This window comes from Mandrillus leucophaeus, unplaced genomic scaffold, assembly GCF_000951045.1.
Source record: "Mandrillus leucophaeus isolate KB7577 unplaced genomic scaffold, Mleu.le_1.0 Scaffold93, whole genome shotgun sequence".
Taxonomy (NCBI): Eukaryota; Metazoa; Chordata; class Mammalia; order Primates; family Cercopithecidae; genus Mandrillus; species Mandrillus leucophaeus.
In genome coordinates this window covers 4,486,081-4,505,415 of record NW_012110141.1, presented here as the reverse complement: position 1 = coordinate 4,505,415, position 19,335 = coordinate 4,486,081, and the positions used below count along the sequence as shown (strand labels likewise).

Sequence of the window (19,335 nt, the reverse complement as noted above, 5' to 3'; positions counted from 1 at the left end):
GCTGAAGTGGAAGGACCATTTGAACCCAGGAGACTGAGGCTGCAGTGAGCTATGATCGTACCACTGTACTCCAGCCTGAGTGACAGAACAAGACCTTGTCTCAAAAAAAAAAAAATTGTTTTTAGTTCAAATATCTATAAAGGCATTTCAATTTGCAATTTCTGCCCTACCCTCCTCCCAGGCTCTGACCTTAGGACATAAACAGGTACGAGAGTTAAGTGTTCATATTATCTTATTCTTCCCTCTGCTTATTTTTTCCCCAATATTTAACCCCAAGTTATAAAGGTAAGAGCTATTCAATTCTAGTCACAGCTGTTCTTCTAGCTCATTGTGTGACCTTAAACAAGTTACCTTGTCCTTAGGTGGTGAACTAGAAGTTTTCTGAGGCAACTAATTAACAGTCTGTGGTTCTGTGTGTCTATTCTCACTACCATAGTGATAAAACTTAGACTTACAGATTAGCAAATCTGATTGTTTACTTCCTATGTAGTTGGAAATAAATAAGTGCTATTATTATCTCATTCTAGAGATAAGCTTGAGGCATGAAATAGTTGAGTACTATAATAACTCAATGTGGATATTCAAGCAATATTTTGGCTTTTTTCCTATAGCCTTCTCTGACTTGGAAAACAAACTCTTCATTATTGTTAAGCATTGTTTGGAACTTTTCCTTTCCCTCTTTCTCTGCCATTAGTTATCACTGCCCTGGAAGTTGAAAGTTATGCCTGAGGCCACACAACTATGTTGTTTATGTACAAAATGATACTCCATCATGTCAGCCACTGTATGTCCACATCAGTCAATCTATGGACTCTGTGACAATCTCAGTGTTCTAGGGCGAAATACAAAGTCAGATGTACTCCACCAACACTGTAATGGACTTTACCCACTTACTCTGCTTGAAGTATCCTCTGCTCTACTAAATGGGTCTGTGACCAGCTGTTCTGTACAATTTAGGAGTTCTGGAACTGGACAGCTTAGCTGTATTAATTTCTCCATCTATATCTAATATAAATGTTCATATTAATGGTGTTTAGATTACATAGTCATATGTATCCATCCTCACGTAATTCATATAATTATTTTATGTATTTACATAAAACCAGAAAGAATGGAAGGTAACATATTTTAAAATATCCATTGCTATGCCTGACTCATAGCAAGGACCCCAAAATCATAGTTTTATTTTTTTGTTGGGGGAGCAGGCTGTCTTAGTCTATTCAGGCTGCTATAACAAAATACTATAAAATGAGTAGCTTACAAACAACAGAAATTCATTTCATATAGTTCTGGAGGCTCAGAAGTCCAAAATCAAGGCAGTACAGATTCAAGTGGTTCATAAACAGCAGTTCTAGCTGTGTCCTCACGTGGTGGAAGGTGGAAGGGAGAGGCCTTTCATAATGGCACTAATTTTATGATGACTATTAATCATCACCTAATGACCTCCCAAAGACCCCACCTCCTAAAGCCATCACATTGGTGAGTAGGTTTCAACATATGCACTTTGGGGGAACACAACCATTAGACCATAATGGGGGACATATGGTTATGACCATAATCAGTGCAACTATAAGTGGTCTGTGTTTGGAAACTACTGAGGCATCTCCCTCTTAATAAATCGCAGAGCCCTCTCATCAGATTCTTGTTATGTGTGCTTGCCCTGTGGCTAAGAATCTACTTTGTAGATATAGAGATAGTCTCTGCTCAGATGTGGTCTCATTGATTTAATTTCTCTTGGGGGAAAAATGCTTTGCTAATGATCACCTTGTCTCGAATTGCAGATTACGGTATTTCGGATGGGATCAGAAGGACACCAGGACATTGATTTAGCTATCCTGACAGCTTTACTCAAAGGTAAAAGAGTTTCTGTGTCCAGAGAATGTGAAAATAATTGAAACGAATTAATACAGTGACCTTATGTCTCCTAATAATAGATATAATCCCAAATGATACTATGACACAATAAATTATTGGTAACCTAGGGGTCTCTCCTGTAAGATGGTTACTGCTATTAAATTCTCCTAGAATAGATGCTATAGTGTGACTCGATTTTGTAAGATTTAAATATACTGCAGTTTAGTTATGTCCATTGAATTATAAACATACATAAATAAAAAGGCTGACGTAATATGTAAGATGCAATGTTATCTGAGGTTATTTAATGGTAATTTTTACCCTATCTACTTTCAAAAACCATTTGATATGGCATATGTGTGTGTATATGTGTGTGTGATATATATACACACAATAATAAATACCTTAAAACACAATAATACATTAAAATGGAAAATTAAAAACCATTGAGAGGGAGGAGAAGAAAAAAATTATGGTACTGTACTTGTTATAATAGAGCATTAAATTTAAGCTTCCTGGAAGTCAAGGCAAAAATGGTAATACTCTGAGTTGTAACTTGTTTTGAAGGTGGGTATTTGTCCTGTTCTCTAGTCCCAATACTACAAAATCCTCATCTATCTGTTCTCATCCTTGGAGCCATATGAAGAGCAGTTTCCTTTAGGTTCTGTGGATTAAATCCTTCCTGTGCTTTACTAGGTACATTACATTTGACTAATAATTTGCAGTGTTAAAATAAACAGAAGGAAGTTTCCCCTGTTCAGTGCTGAAATTCAAACTGAAAACTATAAGACAAAACAAAACCACAGACCTTGTTGAATGTGGTTGTGAGTTAGAAATGTCTCCTACATTCTCTCTTAGCTCCATAGTTTGTTGGTCTGCTGTAGCATCATGGTTGGTCACTACCTGTTTGTCATCTCCCTAGATAGGGCAGAGAATGTGTGTCATTCATTACTAACTTCTTAACATCTCACACAATCCTTAACATATGGCAACATTCAATCAAGTTTTGTTTAATAAATGAAGGGATGAGTGGATGACTTAGTGATTCAGTTATAGATTCAGCATCCCAAAATTAAAACTCAGAATACCAACTATTTCATTTATTTTCCAGTGTATCTACTTTTCTCCCACTATTAATGTTCTCTTGAGGACCCATCATGTGCTACTGTGCTAAACTCTTTACAAATACTGTAAACATTATTTATTTCAACAACCAAATGATATACGAGCTATTTTTAATCCCCATTTTACAGATGGAGTAAGTTGAGCTACAGGAAGTTGAGTAACTCGCTAAAGGTTAAAATGCTATTTAGTGAGCTTGGCCTTAGGTCCGAGTATGTCTAACTCTTCACTATACCATGTGACCCCTCTGACCATATTAGTTTGTCAGTTCTCTTCACCCACTCTCCAAGTGTATATATACACATTCATTCAAAATCCTGATTGCAATTTAGAAGTTTTGCAATCCCATGAATCGTATCATGTGTCCAGCTTGAGAACCGCTGCTCTAAAGCATTGTATCCCAATGAACTAAGAAATACAAAGGCTTTGCAGAAGAATCACAGGACCAGGGACCAGGCATGGACTGAACCACAAAGCATACTGCAGGCCCCACTCTCCCCTTATCAGAGACAAAAATAAAAATTTGAGATAACTTACCCTATATTTGCCATTCTCAAATAAAGATATTTTAAAGTAATAATGTCAGTAACTGACATTTATTGAGAACTTACTATGTACCAAACACTGTGTTGGACCCTTTCCATGTATACATTTGTTTATTCTTTACAAGAGTTCAATTACCAGATTTTACAAGCTCTATTTTATAAACAAGGAAATTGGGGCATAGAGCAATTCAGTAACATGCTCAAGATAAGTTGGCCAGTAAATGGTAGAGACAGTCTGACCCCATAGCCCTCACTTATGCATAGAGATACACAAAGCATCCCTTTCCCACTGATAAGAAATGAAGCACCACATTTACAACCTTGAACAAAACTCATAGCAAATGGGAAAGTGATCCAATTATTGATAAAAAACATATTGGCCATTATAATACCGTCTACTGAAAATATTTTCTCCCTCTTTCATGACTTTGTGAGACTTTAAGTTGTGATTCACGTTTGGCTTAGCCTTAGAATTTATTCGTTGTTTTATAGAATAGTTGTTTTCCAACATTTTTCAGCATGACATACCATATGAAATACATTTTATATTACAACCAAATAGTTACACATATGTATTTGGAAAATTGAAATTAAAGTAGATGAAATAATATTTACATTGACAATATGCAATTGCAATATGCAGTGAAACTGGATATTTTCTATTCAATCTATTCTAGTCTTTTAAATGCTGATTATATCCCACTAAATTGATTTCATGACCCACTAATGAGTCATAACCTGCAGTTTAAAAAAACACTGCCACAGAAGATTAAAGAAAAGTATGATTGCGCTAAGAAATTAACATTTCTAATCACCATAATGAACATTATTTATGCAGCAGTTGATGCTAATGGGAATATATGCCATTAAAAGATTATGATGTGTCAACTCTATTTTGTGAAGGCTTTGAAATGCTCTCAGATACTGACCCATTTGATTTGTAAAGGCAATCAAGCACAGTACTTTTGCTGGCTTCTTCGGAGGCCAAGAGCCTACTTATGTTGGTTTCAAACTCTTAAGTTTATTAAATTATTCTTCCTACTTTTTTTTGAATTATGCGTGGGCATGTAACATGGTTGAACACTTAGTTGTTACATTTAGTTTGCAATTATCTGATGCATGTAGAAACTTTGTGCAGTCCAGTTTTTATTCTGCGGAATCTGAGAAATTTCTGAGAGGACCAGAAGTTAGAAAGAGGAGAAAGCCAGGAAGCGACCCACTGGTCCCTAAATCCAGAGGCCACAAAAAAGGACAGGAAGCCAGGTGACCATGGGAAAAATATTTCTTTGCTGCTCCTTGATTCCTGATCCTGTTGGGTTTGATTTTTCTTTGGGATCTGCATATTCTATATTAGAGGATACTATTTATATTATACAAACTTATCCAGTGTCTGTCCAAAAATGAAGAAAGAGACAGACAGACAGAATGTTGTTACAGGGCGAGCTCATGCCTGTAACAGCAACACTTCGGGAAGTTGAGGCGGGAGTAGCACTTGAGCCCAGAAGGTCAAGGCTGCAGAGAGTCATGATTGCTCCACTGCACTCCAGCCTGGGCAACAGCGCAAGACTGTCTCCAAAAAAAGAAAAAAAAGAAAAGAAAGAAAAAAGAAGAAGAAAGAACGTTGTTTCAGTCAGAGATGTAAGAGGCCCACAGTTTCTTCAACTGATGACCTGGAGTAGCTTTTGAGAATGGGCAATGTCACATTTGTCCTTCACATGATGGGACCACTCCACAAGGGCAGTGGTCTGAGGCCAGAGACGGGGCACTCTCCTCCTGCATTAGCCTGCCCCTGCCACGCACACCAGGATATTCAGTTAACTTTGAATTTTCAGATAAATAACAAATAATTTTTGAGCATTAAGTCTGTCCCTAAGTGAGGACTTATCATACTCATAAGTGTGTCTCAAGTGAGTCTCAAGTGAGACACACTTATACGAAAAAAAAAAAAAAAAGAAAAAGAAAAATTGTTTATTATTTGCCTGAAATTCAAACTTCACTAGGAGTCCTGTATCTTTATTTGCTGAAATAGGCTACCTTGTTTTAGGGGTGGGAAAGGGGCGATCTCTTTCCCATCCTAAGGGTCAGAGCTGACACTTCTGTAACAAAGGCATATTAACAAGAGAAAAGCATAACAAATATGTTTGATCTTATTTTTATGTGACATTCAGGCCTTCAGAATGAAGACCTGAAGATACACAGAAAACTTTTCATGTTTATGCTTAGGCTCAGTGAAGTATGAACAGCTCTGTAGAAATATGATTACACAGAAAGTCTGATGGAATGCTAACAGACTGAGAGGGGAAACCCATCAAGGCCTGTCTTATCAGATGCTTCTTGCCCTCTCTGTGCAGCATTCCTGCTGATGCAGGACAAGCAAGCCCCAAAGTGGGACTTAGCCCATGACGGTTCTTGGCTTTGCCCAGGAAAGAATTCAAGGGTGAGCCAGCTTTATTGAAGAAGGAGTGTTACAGCTCTGGCACTGTTACAGCTCTGTTACTGCTCCTGCAGAGTGGGGCTACCCAATAGGCAGTGTGCTTAGATTAGCAGCTCAGGACAGTTTTGTAGTCATATTTATACCCACTCTTAATTATATGTAGATTAAGGGGTGGTTTATGCAGAAGTTGCTAGGAAAAGGGTGGTAACTTTTGCATCATTGGCTCAGTGTCATAGAAGGGGGTGGTAACTCCTGGGTGTTGCCATAGCGATGGTAAGCCAACATGGCACACTGGAGGGCGTGTCTTATGGAACGCTGCTTCCACCCTGGCCCTGTTTTAGCTAGTTCTCCCTTTGGTGCAGTGTTCAAGCCCTGCCTCTGGAGTCAAGTCCTGCCTCCCACCTTACTTCCTTCCAGGTGTGGGATAGATCTCTTCTGGAATAAGGGTATTAATTTTGTTATGGCCAGCTGTGACACAGAAGGACAGGAGAAGTGGGTGGGGGGTGGGATTAGTGTAATAGCTTTAGGCTTTATGACTGGCTTTGGGAAAATGGGGTTCTGGTCTCTATGACCTGCCTTGGGGAAGAGGGATTCCAGTTTCTATGGCTTGCCTTGGGGGAGAATGAAAGGTGAGAGACAGGAGGGTAGGTGAAGATGAAAGAGAAACTTTGCTTCTGAGTCTGCTTCTGGGACCTTCAGTTTAGCCTTAAGGCAAGTTTGGCCTATCATTTTTCTAAGCCCCAACGTCATTGATATTTCTGGACCTCAGATACTTCAGTAGATTCTTTGGGAAGAATAACTCAAGAATTTAGGGAGGTCCGCTAATCCCTCTGTCCACCTCCTTCTCTCAGCTGGCCCTGCCTTAATCACAACAACCAGAGAAAACTTCCACCAGAAAGGAGCCCAGAGTTAACTTAAAAAACTGTTTGGTGTTTATCAATCTGCTCCCCCAGCAGCCCCATGCTGTCAGCATCCCTCATACGGCAGCATAAACCTCTTACTCCAGGCTCCAAAAAGGCAGAAAATATTCATTCACAGCAAATGAAGTTATTATAAGTGCTCTCTGGACCCTTTCTGTGAATAAAATTACCCCCACCATTCATTAGTCTCATAGGCCTTGGATTCAATATAAAGTCAGATCACATGAGTGTATATTTTCATTCATACATGTGCACTGAAGAGTAATATGCGATGATCACTGTCCTCCATAAATGAGAAATTTGTTTACTTTGGGTTTAATCTTCACTGGTAAAGAAGTCCATCTGAGGCGCAGGGACAAAGTAACCTTTATTGCTTGCTTTCTTTTCTGGAAAGCATTTCAAAAGAGCTAAAAGAGAGTGCCAAAACAATATGTTTCTCCTCATAAATGTCAAGGTCATCAAAAACAAGGGAAGTCTGAGAAATTGTCACAGCAGGAAGAACAATGTGGTTTCTTGAATGGGTTCCTGGAGCAGAAAATAAAGGGTATTAAGTTAAAAAGTAAGAAAATGTGAATAAAGTAGGGGCTTTAGGCTTTAAAAAAATATTGAGAGAGAAATAAGAATGATATCTTATCACATATTATTAATCTGAGCAGGAGGCGTATTGTAATCAAAAACCTCCACAATTCTTTCATGCCAAAAAGACATGAAAAGAGATAGCAATCTTTGGAATTAATTTTAAATGTCAAATACATGTATATTCAAAGGACTATGACAGGCAAAGGTAATATCTATACAAAGTATCTTTAGAAGTCACATAGATATGAGTAATAGCTGATTGCTGTTGATCTTAGAAATGAGTAGAACCATCACTGGGGTATCTAAGCAAGAGATATGAATGTGGACCTGAAAAAACTGTATGAAATCAAATTTTCATATGGACTTATACTATTATTTCAGAGATAATTATCTAATTCCTATCATTTTATTTTATGTTTCTGATCTTCAGACATAATTAATGCTATCAATAATTAATCAATTAATTACTTATAGATACATGGAGAATAACTTGTAATATACGCATTTGTAAATTTGTTCAAACTATAAAATAATTTAAAAATAAGATGGGCCTGGCATGGTGGCTCACACCTGTAATCCTGGCACTTTGGGAGGCCGAGGCCAGTGGATCAGCTGAGGTCAGGAGTTCAAGACCAGCCTGGCCAAATGGCAAAACCCCACCTCTATAAAAATACAAAACTTAGCAGAGCATGGTGGTGCGTGACTCCACCATGCGTGACCTTCCAGGTACTTGGGAGGCTGAGGCAGGAGAATCACTTGGACCTGGAAGGCGGAGGTTGCAGTGAGCTGAGATCACACCATTGCACTCCAGACCAGGTGACAAGAGCGAAACTCTGTCTCAAAAAATAATAATAATAATAAAAATAAAAATGAAATGAAATTGAAATTGAAATGCAAAAAGAATGGCCAGTATGTTTTGTATGACTTTAGAAAAGTTTTAGGAAAGCATATTGTTGATTAGATTAGATCGCACAAAATAATGAGAATCTCTATTTTCCGACCCATCTTCCATTACAATTGTAATGGAAATATATATATATATATGTATATAATGGATATATATATAAAATATATATATAATATATATGCTGAGTACAATGAATCATGCCTATAATCCCAGCACTTTGAGAGGCTAAGGCAGGAGGATTGCCTGAGCCTGGGGGTTCAAAACTAGCCTGGGCAACATCATGAGACTTTGTTTCTACAAAAAAAAAAAAAAAAAAAAAAAAAAAGTAACCTGAGTGGTGGAATACGCATGTAGTCCCAGCTACTTGGGAGTTTGAGGTGAGAGGATCACTTGAGCCCAGGAGGTCAAGGCTGCAGTAAGCCATGATTGCACCATTGCACTCCAGCCTGGGCAAGAGAGCAAGACCCAATCTCTTTCTCAAAAAAAAATTATGTATCTAATGTTTTGAAATGACTTCTGAATGCATGTCTCCCAACTCTATGAACTAGAAAATGCAGAGTTACTATCACAAACTAGCACTGACATCAATAAGCAATTGTTCTTGCTGCCTCATCTCATTTTTTAAAATAATTTAAATCCTAGTAAAGCAAAACTTTTGGCATATGTTCTGAAGTATTTTATGTCCAATAATTCCATGCATCAGGTAGCTCTCATAAACAACTAACTTATCCTAGAGTGTTTACTGAGAAGTTACCTTGCTTAACCTCTCATGATTCATGAATGGGTTTCATGGGAATGTATTATGACATAACTTTGATAATAAAAAATTATTTCTAATTATGTGTACAAGACTTGCTGACCCTCTTTCCTGTGGGCAGAAAGTTTAATACACCATATGGATGATTGCTTTATTTTTAATGTTATTATTTTCTTAACCTTATACTGTTTATATAGCATAAATAAGGCCAATAAAAGAGACATACTTGTTGACATTTTTATGAGATACAAAGTTACCATAGCTCTTTTTTTTTTTTTTTTTTTTTTTTTTTTTTTTTTTGAGACGGAGTTTCACTCTGATCTCTCAGGATGGAGTGTAATGGCATGATCTTCGCTCACTGAAACTTCCGCCTCCCAGGTTCAAGCAATTCTCTTGCCTCAGCCTCCCAAGTAACTGGAATTACAGGCTCCCACCACCATGCCTGGCTAATTTTGTTTTTTTGTTTGTTTTTTGGTTTTCGGGGGTTTTTTTTTTGTTTTTTTTCGTGTGTGTGTGTGTTTTTAGTAGGCATGGGGTTTTCACTATGTTGGACAGGCTGGTCTCGAACTCCTGACATTGTGATCCGCCCACCTCGGCCTCCCAACGTGCTGGGATTACAGGTGTGAGCCACCGGGCCCGTCCTATAGCTATTAAATAGTGAATAAATGAAAGTAGATGACATTTTGTCCAAAAGCAACCTACAAAGTCAGAATGTGAGACATTTTCCATCTATTTTAGACATAAAGGTGCCTAGGACATTACTGTGTGGATTGGTAAACTATAGGTAGATAGCAAAGTGTTTTAGGGACTAAACACAAGGTAAGGTTTATAGTGTTGAGTCTTTCCAAAAGTATTTATTAAGCCTTTCTCTGCTTTAGGCCACTTTTTAGCTTCGTTGTGTCCTCTGACTTGCAGATCAAGCTTCCCCGAATGTACTTGTTTCTTGATGGTCCATTTTACCCCTTTATTCAAATCATTAACTTTGATGTCATGAAGCAAATTGGTCATCAGATGTTGGAGTCCAGGCATGGAACCCCCAAATTCAATGTCTTTCATGTGCCTCTTGTTGCTGCCTCATCCCAAAACCACCTGGAAGCCACAATATCCACTTTCCCCCTTGCTACTCCATGCATTTTACAGACTAGGAAATGAAAACCAAAGAGTCTGAAAGATACTCAAGAGAGTTTGTCAAGTTAGTGGCAGAGTCAAATCTTAAACCCATGTCTCTTCACTTCTACCCATTTTTCTTTACATTGCATACATTAGGCTTTGGAAGATACAAGATTCCCTGGCTTCACAAAGCCACAGTTGCACAGGTATTTGCACCTGTGCCTCTGGGGGATCTTGAGTAATTAACAGATCTGGATGTCTTCTTTCTAAAACTCTCAGCACACTTACCAGCTGCCCAAATGACCTTAGCTGCACACACAATATTTTAGTGAGGGAGAGTAACATCAGCAAGATGGTGGAACAGAAGTCCTCCTGTCGTCACTCTCCCCACAAAAGTACAGCTAGTAATTATTCAAAGACATGAATACCATCCTAAATGCACCAGAACTTAAGGAAGAAACAGGAAAAAAAAAGAAAACCAATATTTTAGTGAAGAAACTAGGATACCCACAGTTTTATCTAACAATGGCAAGAATAAGGGTGATCTCATACTTGTTTTATTTTTGAATTGTTAGAGCATCAGTGGAATATTGCTGAAACTGGGAATTGTTTTAGTTACAAGTAACAGAAACACAATTTGAACAAGCTCCAACAAAAACAAATAAAACAGATTTGTAAGTTCGAATGACCAAAGTCTCAAGGTAAACTGAATTCAGGCAAAGTGGCATCCAGGACTCAAATGATGTCATTGGAGTCTGTCCTCTATCTCTTGGACACTAATCTGTACATAGGTTAGACAGAGCGACCATGAGCAGTACCAGACTCATACCCAGGCATGAGAAAACCCCGATCAGAAGGAACCATCTTTCCTGGTAACTGCAACAGAAAGGTCCCGGGAGGACTTGAATTTGCTCATCTTGGATCCATGCCCATCCCTGAATCCATCACTGTGGCAGGGGAATTGGGAGAATCCCTATGACTGTGGAATGAGAGATGGAGTTAGCTGTATTTATATCAGGGTTTTTGGTTCCCAATGAAAACAGAGGTTCTAAAACCAGGAGAGGGGGAAAGAAAGGTTGCTAATAAGACTAAATGCAACTAAAAGAAATACACATCTCTACAATTATATTAGAAGAAGTACTTTTGGGAGACTGAGGCAGGCATATCATTTGAGGTCAGGAGTTAAAGACCAGTCTGGCCAACATGGTGAAACCCTGTCTCTACTTAAAAAAAAAAGAAAGAAAAAGAAAAAAAAATTAGCTGGATGTGGTGGCACATGCCTGTAATCCCAGCTTCTGGGGAGGCTGAGGCAGGAGAAATGCTTGAAGCCGGGTGACGGAAGATGCAGTGAGCTGAGATCATGCCACTGCACTCCAGCCTGGGCAACACAGCGAGACTCCATCTCAAATAAATAAATAAATAAATAAATAAAACTACTGAGGGGCAAAATATGTCAAATTTGCCTCAAATGCAGGCACCTATAAATCTATGTTCCAGGAACACATTCTTTATTCATTAGATAAAAACTGGAACTGGGTCAAATGAATACTAATCAGGGTCCAGACATTCTCTCAAGTCATAATCATAAAGTTTACTTCAGGTAAACCTAAATATATTACTTATTACCTACCATTACTTACTATATAATGGTTATTTATTATAATAATCGCTGTTACCTTTCTTAATTTTAATGGTTTTATACTTCATTATTTTTGACAAGAATTTGTGAAGATATTACATTTTTAACACTTTTTTTCCAAGACCAAAGTCTATTCCTTATTTTAAAAATGATTCCATAAGGGTCAGGTTGCTCCAGGCTTTCCCCACTAGGCTCCTCTCAGCCCAGCTCCCACTCCTACCCACAGTCTCTGCGTGTGGTACTTACCACAGTGAGCCAGTGAGAATGATGCCCATATTCAAAGCATCCCTACTCCCTGACTGCAAATTGTTTGACCTCATTGAGCCACAGTCTCCCCATCTATAAGATAGAAATAATAATAATAATACACAAATGTGACAATTTTAATTGATAATGCAAGCAAAGCACTTAACAAAGCATCTGGGATATCTATTTAATAGAGGACAGCCTGACTGATAATGATGAAGCCAAACTAAAAATAAGGACCACACCTGTTTTACTTACCACGATATACTCATATACACAGTGCCTCGCTTAGAGTCGGAATTCAGTATATATTTGTAACTTCTGAATGAATGATCAACAGGCTTTGGCTCAGGTTAGATATTCTTAAATCCTAATTATTTACTGGCTGTGGCCAGTTAACCAAGTTATCTAACCTCTGTGTGCCTCAGTTCCCTTCTCTGTGAAAAGGGAAATCAATTAAACCCCTCCCGTATGGTTTGATATAAGGGACACATGAGATGGTTACTGCTAGCTCTTTAAGGTCAGACACTCTACTCTGCCTTCTTTCTGGTAAATACCGAACACATAATCGTTTTACACTCTTTCCCATCTGAAATAGATTTTAAAAATTCCTAGGGCATTAGGATATCCCCCATATTCCAAATCCATCAAAACCGTAAAATGCCAAATTTGAAAGGACTCATAAATTTGAAAAAAAACAAAAAACAAAAAACAAAAACAAAAACAGCAGAAAACCTCTAGCATACGTGTGAGAATCCAGAACAGACCACAGGAAAGAATTTAATCTAGAAAGCGGTTGAGCACATGCTAAGCTACCTTAAAATGAAATTAATTTTCTTTCAGGTTTATTTTTATGGAAATCCAAATAGATCTCAGTCCAATAACAGACTAAAGTAGGTAACAATTTTAGACATATTCATGTGTCTCTAACAGGAGAATGCAATAAAAGAACATAAGTCCCTTGATTCCTTTTATTTGTACAGTGCTTTGTAATTCACAAAGCATGTTTATACAAGTTTTATCATTAATTTTCACAACTCTGTGGAATGATTACCAGATAATTTACCTCCAAACTGGCACTTTCTTGGGCATGAAAGTTGGCAGCATTAATAATTATGCCAGAATACCTGGAATGAATCAGAATGGCCAGGCAAACTGGTAGGTATGATCAAACCCTACCTTCCAACAGAAATTTCCACAGAAATTTCACCTGTGACTTTTCACAGTGTCATACTATCTCACACACACCCCCGACCACCACCAGCACCCCCGCCTTCTCCCATTAGTCAGCTCCCTTTAAGAGTTAAACAAACTGGCACAGTGGCTCACACCTGTACTCTTAGCACTTTGGGAGGCCAAAGCAGAAGGATAGCTTGAGCCAAGCATTTTGAGACCAGCCTGGGAAACATAATGAGATGCCATGTCTACAAAAATTTCTTTTTAAATAGCCAGGCATAGTGGTGCACACCTGTCGTCCCAGCTACTCAGGTGGCTGAGGTGAGAGAGGATCGCTTGAGCCCGAGAGGTTGAGGCCACAGTGATCACACCACTGCATTCCAGCTTGGGCAACAAAGGGAGATGCTGTCTCCAAAAAAAAAAAAGAAAGAAAGAAAAGAAAAGAAAAGAAAAAAAGAAAGAAAAGGAAAGGAAAAATGAAACCACTCTTCTCTTTTCAGAAAGAGTAATTCATCATTCATCCCTGTCCTCTGATATTTTCACCCCTGCCCTCAAGGTTCATCTATTCTAAGCAGGTTTGCAGGATATTTTTGCAAAGTTAGTCCTCTTCCCAAGCAGAGTTCCAGTAGCATTTCACAGGAGAGACTGGTTTCTTCAGCTTTCTTCAGCTTCTTGCATACAGGTAGTAAGTGAGAGAATGGGGCCTGGACTCCCATCTCTCCTCAGAAGATGAGAGCTTGGTGTTCTTTGCTTCGCGGTCATAACCGCCAGGAGAAAAGCTGCAACATGTAGACTCAAGTGCTTGCAAGGACCAAGAACACCAGGGTTCCCCAGTCTCAAGTCTTAGGACATTCCTAGAAGATTTTTCAAGATTATGACCATATCCATAACATTGTCTCACTGTGAAATTTGAAAGCTGAATAGAGTTATAAGGATCTAGGGAACTGAGAGGTGTCTGTTGGTGTTTGAAGGAAGAACTGAAATCCAGGTCTTCAGACACCCAGGTCAATTATTTTTCCCCTGCACCATGCAGCCAGTTCTGATGGCAGCTGTGGTCAACCCCAGCCCCTAGGTACACAGAAGCTGGGCATCCTTGTGCTCTGTGACTTTCTCATGCCTCAAAACTGGCACAGAATCAGAGCTCATTGTGTTTAGTGATCTACACAGTAAGCTAATTGTCATCCCAACGCTTCTGAGCTCCTCTTGGCTTGTGAGGAACTCATCACTGCCGACTTCCCAGCAGGGCTATGGAATCATACTTTTCTTTCTTGGCTTGCTTCAGGGCAATGAATCAGCTTCATTCATTAAATCAATTGCTGCCTAGTCTGCATTACATAATCACACAGATTGATAGCAGCACAATTCTGAAATAAGTAGCTTACATTAATTTTAAAAAAGTATGTTCCTCCTGGCTAAGCATGAAAAAAATAGATATAACAACAGTAAATCTAACATACAACAGTAACAACTGTTGTAGTAACAAAGAAGTTACTGCGTTTCTAAAGTAACTGTTTCTATAGTAACAAAGAAGTTACTATGTTTCTAAGTATTAACTACTTTAATACTATGTTTCTAAGTATTAACTACTATGTTTCTAAAGTAACTATGTTTCTATAGTAACAAAGAAGTTACTATGTTTCTAAGTATTAACTACTTTAATCCTCACAAATACCACAATGGGGCAGGTACTAGCAGTATCATCCATCTTACAATTGAGGAAACTGAGGCATGGAGAGACTAAGTATCTTGGCCAAGGTCACATGCTAGAAGTTAATGGAATCTATCCATGAACCCAGTTTGTCTGAGTCCAGAACACTTGCTCTGCATTCTGAGCATCGATGACCTTGATCGACTGTTAAGGACCACTCCCATGTTTGACATGTTTGGGACAGTCAATGATGACTAAACTTTTCTTGATGCATGAAATAGTACAGACAAACTATCAGATAAATATAGTCCACTAAACACAAGAATCTACTATCATTCTCTTCTGGACCCCTCCAAACAAGCATGACCAGTTTTATATTAAAAGGATTAGAGCAGAAACCATATTTTATGCCACTACACTGGTTTCTCTTATTACAGACTGGAAGACTAACTATCCCAGCCTCCTTTGCAGAGAAGTTGGGGTCATGTGAGTGTGCTTCAACCAATGGGATGTGATCAGAAGTGATGTGTGGCATTTCTAACATGGAAGATGAGAAGCAGATAAGAATGCAGAATGGCAGACAGAAAACAAACCTGAATATTAAGTGGATATTAAACTGACTTACACTTCAAAATGCTCAAAAGGCCCAGAAATTGGGGCATCCAGAAACTCAAAAAGAGAGCATGAAGAGAGAGAAAATATAAAAGATTTATTGTCTTTTTTAAGCAGCAGCCAGAGTGCCATATCCTCTCCTCTACTCTGCAAAGCCCACTCCAGTCAAAAAGTAAATATTTATTCTCTAGAGAGAGTAAAACAGATTTTCTGGTCTAGGGGAACCAGGCACAAAGTGAGACCTGGGCCCCAACACTGAAAGAGGGCTGTGCAGGGGGAAGGAGATGAAATCAATTAATGCATTTTAGATGCTGAGACTTCAGCCCTCTTCCCCAACTTGGTTCCCAGTGTGCTGGCAACTTGGTCTTTATCCTCCAGGCAAAAGATTGGAAGGAGCCTTTTCTGAAAACTTTGAGCTTCCCAAGAAATAGGACCTAAAGACACACAAAAGATTTCCCAGATAAGAAGCCCAACCAGTTTATCTTACCATTAAGGTCACAGTTGATCATTTCTACTTATGTTCTCGGGGCTTCCAGTCAGCACTCTAGTGTCCACTCTCAAATATGAACAGATAACCAAGGATTGCTGAACACATAGGAAAGACCTCTAACATAGAATAGAGAGAGAGAGACAAACAGCGAGATGCAGTGTGGAGCATACAGAGCTTTGTAGGGAGAAGGAAACTCACCAAAACTGTCATTAATAGCCTCAGAGAAATCAAAGAAAATGTTTTAACCATTAAAAAAAGGACAACATTCTATAAAACACTTAATTTTTTAAGAACTAGAAAGAGTTTTGGGGAATTAAAAATAGGATAGCATTAATATAAAATTAAGGGAATAATTAAAAGATAAAATTGAAATGTTCTTCCAGAAAGTAGAGACAGGAAGAATAAAAGAGAGAATGGTGGATTAAAAAACCCAATGCAATAATTCCAGAAAATGTCCCAGAACACCAGAACATACATTTCCAGGTTGTAAGAAACTACTAAGTGAAAATAACCCTATACCAAGTCGTAGTGTCATAGTGTAGAAGAACACGGGAGCAAGAGAATAGGGGAAAAGAGAAAAAGTGAGAGCTTCAAAGAGAAAAAGTGGGTCACATACAAAGGACTAGGAGCTAGAATGCTTTGGACCTCCAAACAACAATGCAGAAAGCTATTATACAACTTTGCAATGCCTTAAAAATTCTGAAGACATTTATTTTCAATCTAGGCCTATATCTAATCTACCGATCACTTGTGAAGCTAAAATAAAGATATTGGCAGGCATTAGGTGCCCAGAAAAACCACTTTCTGTGGATGTTTTTCTTCAGAAACTACTGTAGGATGTGCTCTACCAAAATGAAAGAGGAAATCAAAAAATAATAAATAAATACAGAACACAAAACACAAGAAATAGAAGCTTCAACACAAAACAGGGAAGCTGGAAATTCCCTGGATCATGAAGAAGGGAGACCCAAGGTGATAGTTCTGCCCCCAGGAGCTTAGGAGGCAAAAGCAAGAGCTGGCAGACCTTTCTAAGGCTTCTGCCTGGAACTGGCATCATGTCGCCCTGCTGCAGTCTACTGGCTACAGCCAGCCACCAGGCCAGCCCAGATTCTGCATGAGAGGAGATGTCACAAGAGTATGAACACTGGGAGTTACGGTTCCTTGGAAGCCATCTTCAAAGACCAACTACCAGAGAGAACCAATATAATCCTCTGGTTGCCTCTGTGGAAAGAGGAATGGGGCATTGAGGCTTGTAATTTTTATATCAAATCTTGTGGGAATAGATGGTTCTCAACTCTGTGCATGTGTAACTTTAGTAAAAATAAAGCATATTATGTCCCTGAATTTCCCAGAACTCAAAGAAAGAGACAGAATGAGTAAAAGAAAAAGGAGGGAACAGAAGGTTGAAAATCATTAATTGCAATAATTCCAGAAAATATACCAGGGCTTCAGGACAAAGGTTTCCACAGACTCCTGCTCAAAAATAAAAATACGGGAAATGCAGTTATTTTTACGTAGCTGACTGTGTAAATGAATTCCTTTTTGTCATCACTAAGCAGAATAGCCCAACTGAATGGTTTTTCTTTTACTCCCTCAGTTTTATATTAGTAACATGTTTCTCAGCTTTGCATATTGTATATAAAACAGACACACTCATGAAGTTCTCTGTTAACATGTTCATGGGAGACCTGTGCAGTACTGACTTACTTTATGGCAGAGAGGGCACAGTAAAGAGAACGCATCTATTTGGATAGGTTGACAAAATGAAGCAAATACCCTGGTGCTTTCCAACGTTATTCATCATAAGACCATATAATTTCAGTGGTCCTTTCTGCTTGCACATGAGAATATAGTGGCAATATTTACTGCAGAAAATCCTGGCCAAGATCACCAAGGAAATAGAGTAAATATTTAATTACCTGACTTTGTGAGGTTTCTATATAGCTTTGATTCATCAAAGTCTAATACCCTAGCTCTGAAAATGAAACTAAGAACAGTTCTTCAGAGTGAGTGAGATCTTACACAGAAAACACAGACTCAGTAGGTAAGAGGAAAAAACAAACAATGCTGAATTACCACCTCCTGCCATCCCTAGACCTGGGGAGAGGAAGAGTTCAGCTCCCACACCAGGCAGGGTGCAATCCTGAGAAGAGAAGTGGCCTTTAGTTTCTGAGGCACTGTCGGCCAGCTCTGACCTGTCAGGGCAGGTGCTACAATTCCATCAGCAGCTTGTGTCAGGTGCCACTGGAGAATCCAGAGTGATGTCATGTTAGACCAGGCAGCCCTGGGAAGGTGTGAAAGGTACTCTCCTAATTGGGTGTGGTCGTGGTTGTCATGGAGAATCTCCTGTGTCCATGGCCCAGGTTACCTGGGGATAAACACACAACAAATTCTCTCAAATTAAGTTCCTTCAAAGCAATCACATTCTTAAAATCTAAACAGAGCACCTGTATCTAGATTAAGACTCTTGCACTACAATAAATTTACATCCTCTTGTTTGTATCTTAGCCTTTACAAGCTTAAACCGACTTAGGGAAGTGTCTAAAAAGAAAGTCTCAATAGAAGGTAACATTTGGTTGACTTCCTGGTTTCTACCAGAATAATACTACCAGAATAACCTATTTTATTCTACCAGATATATTCTACCAGAATAACCATTTATAATACTAATCAGCAATTCTATGTGTACGAGCCCTGGGTAATTTAGGGCTATCTGTGCCTAATTCTGAAAATTAGAGATTTAGTACAGAGCATCTTTTATGAAAATTCAGTGATACCTAATTATTCTCATTAACTGTAGCAGAAATCAAACTAATAACCTGGCTGGTAACTCTTCTCCATCCAGGAGTGTCTGCGTGGCAGTGGCATTATTTACCTGCTAAGTTTATTAACTTATGATTATTGATTTGGTAAATTTATTGTTGGAAATGTGTAAAACACTAGAAATATTTGTACAGTGCCTTAATAACATAATATTATCTATTTAATCTTCAAAGTGATCCTTTGAAGAATATATTATTGACATCATTTTATTCATGAAGAAACTAAGTCTTGGAGAGGTTAAGTAACTCTCCAGCTCCTACAAATAATAAATAAAACCAGTGCTCTTTCTCTTCCACCAAAAGATGTCGTCATGGCCCATATTTTTACTTGCCACTCAACTGCTATCCAGTAAATGGTAACTGGACACAGATCAGAATTGAGTCAGACAGCTGCCATTTGTCTTAGATCTTATTCAGTTCTCCAAGAAGCCTAATATCAGGGATAAACTACCTAATCCTTGGCACACCTACTGT

The 19,335-nt window shown here is 38.6% G+C and overlaps 1 protein-coding gene across 27 annotated transcripts in view; it reads left to right on the top strand.

Moving 5' to 3' along the window:
• TRPM3 (transient receptor potential cation channel, subfamily M, member 3) overlaps positions 1-19,335 on the top strand; it is a 990,741-nt gene that overhangs the window by 823,966 nt on the left and 147,440 nt on the right. For all 27 annotated transcript variants that reach the window (XM_011970184.1, XM_011970182.1, XM_011970181.1 and 24 more), the window contains one exon: positions 1,782-1,854. In XM_011970184.1, the coding sequence (XP_011825574.1) occupies positions 1,782-1,854 (73 nt within the window). The remainder of the gene's footprint in view (positions 1-1,781; positions 1,855-19,335) is intronic.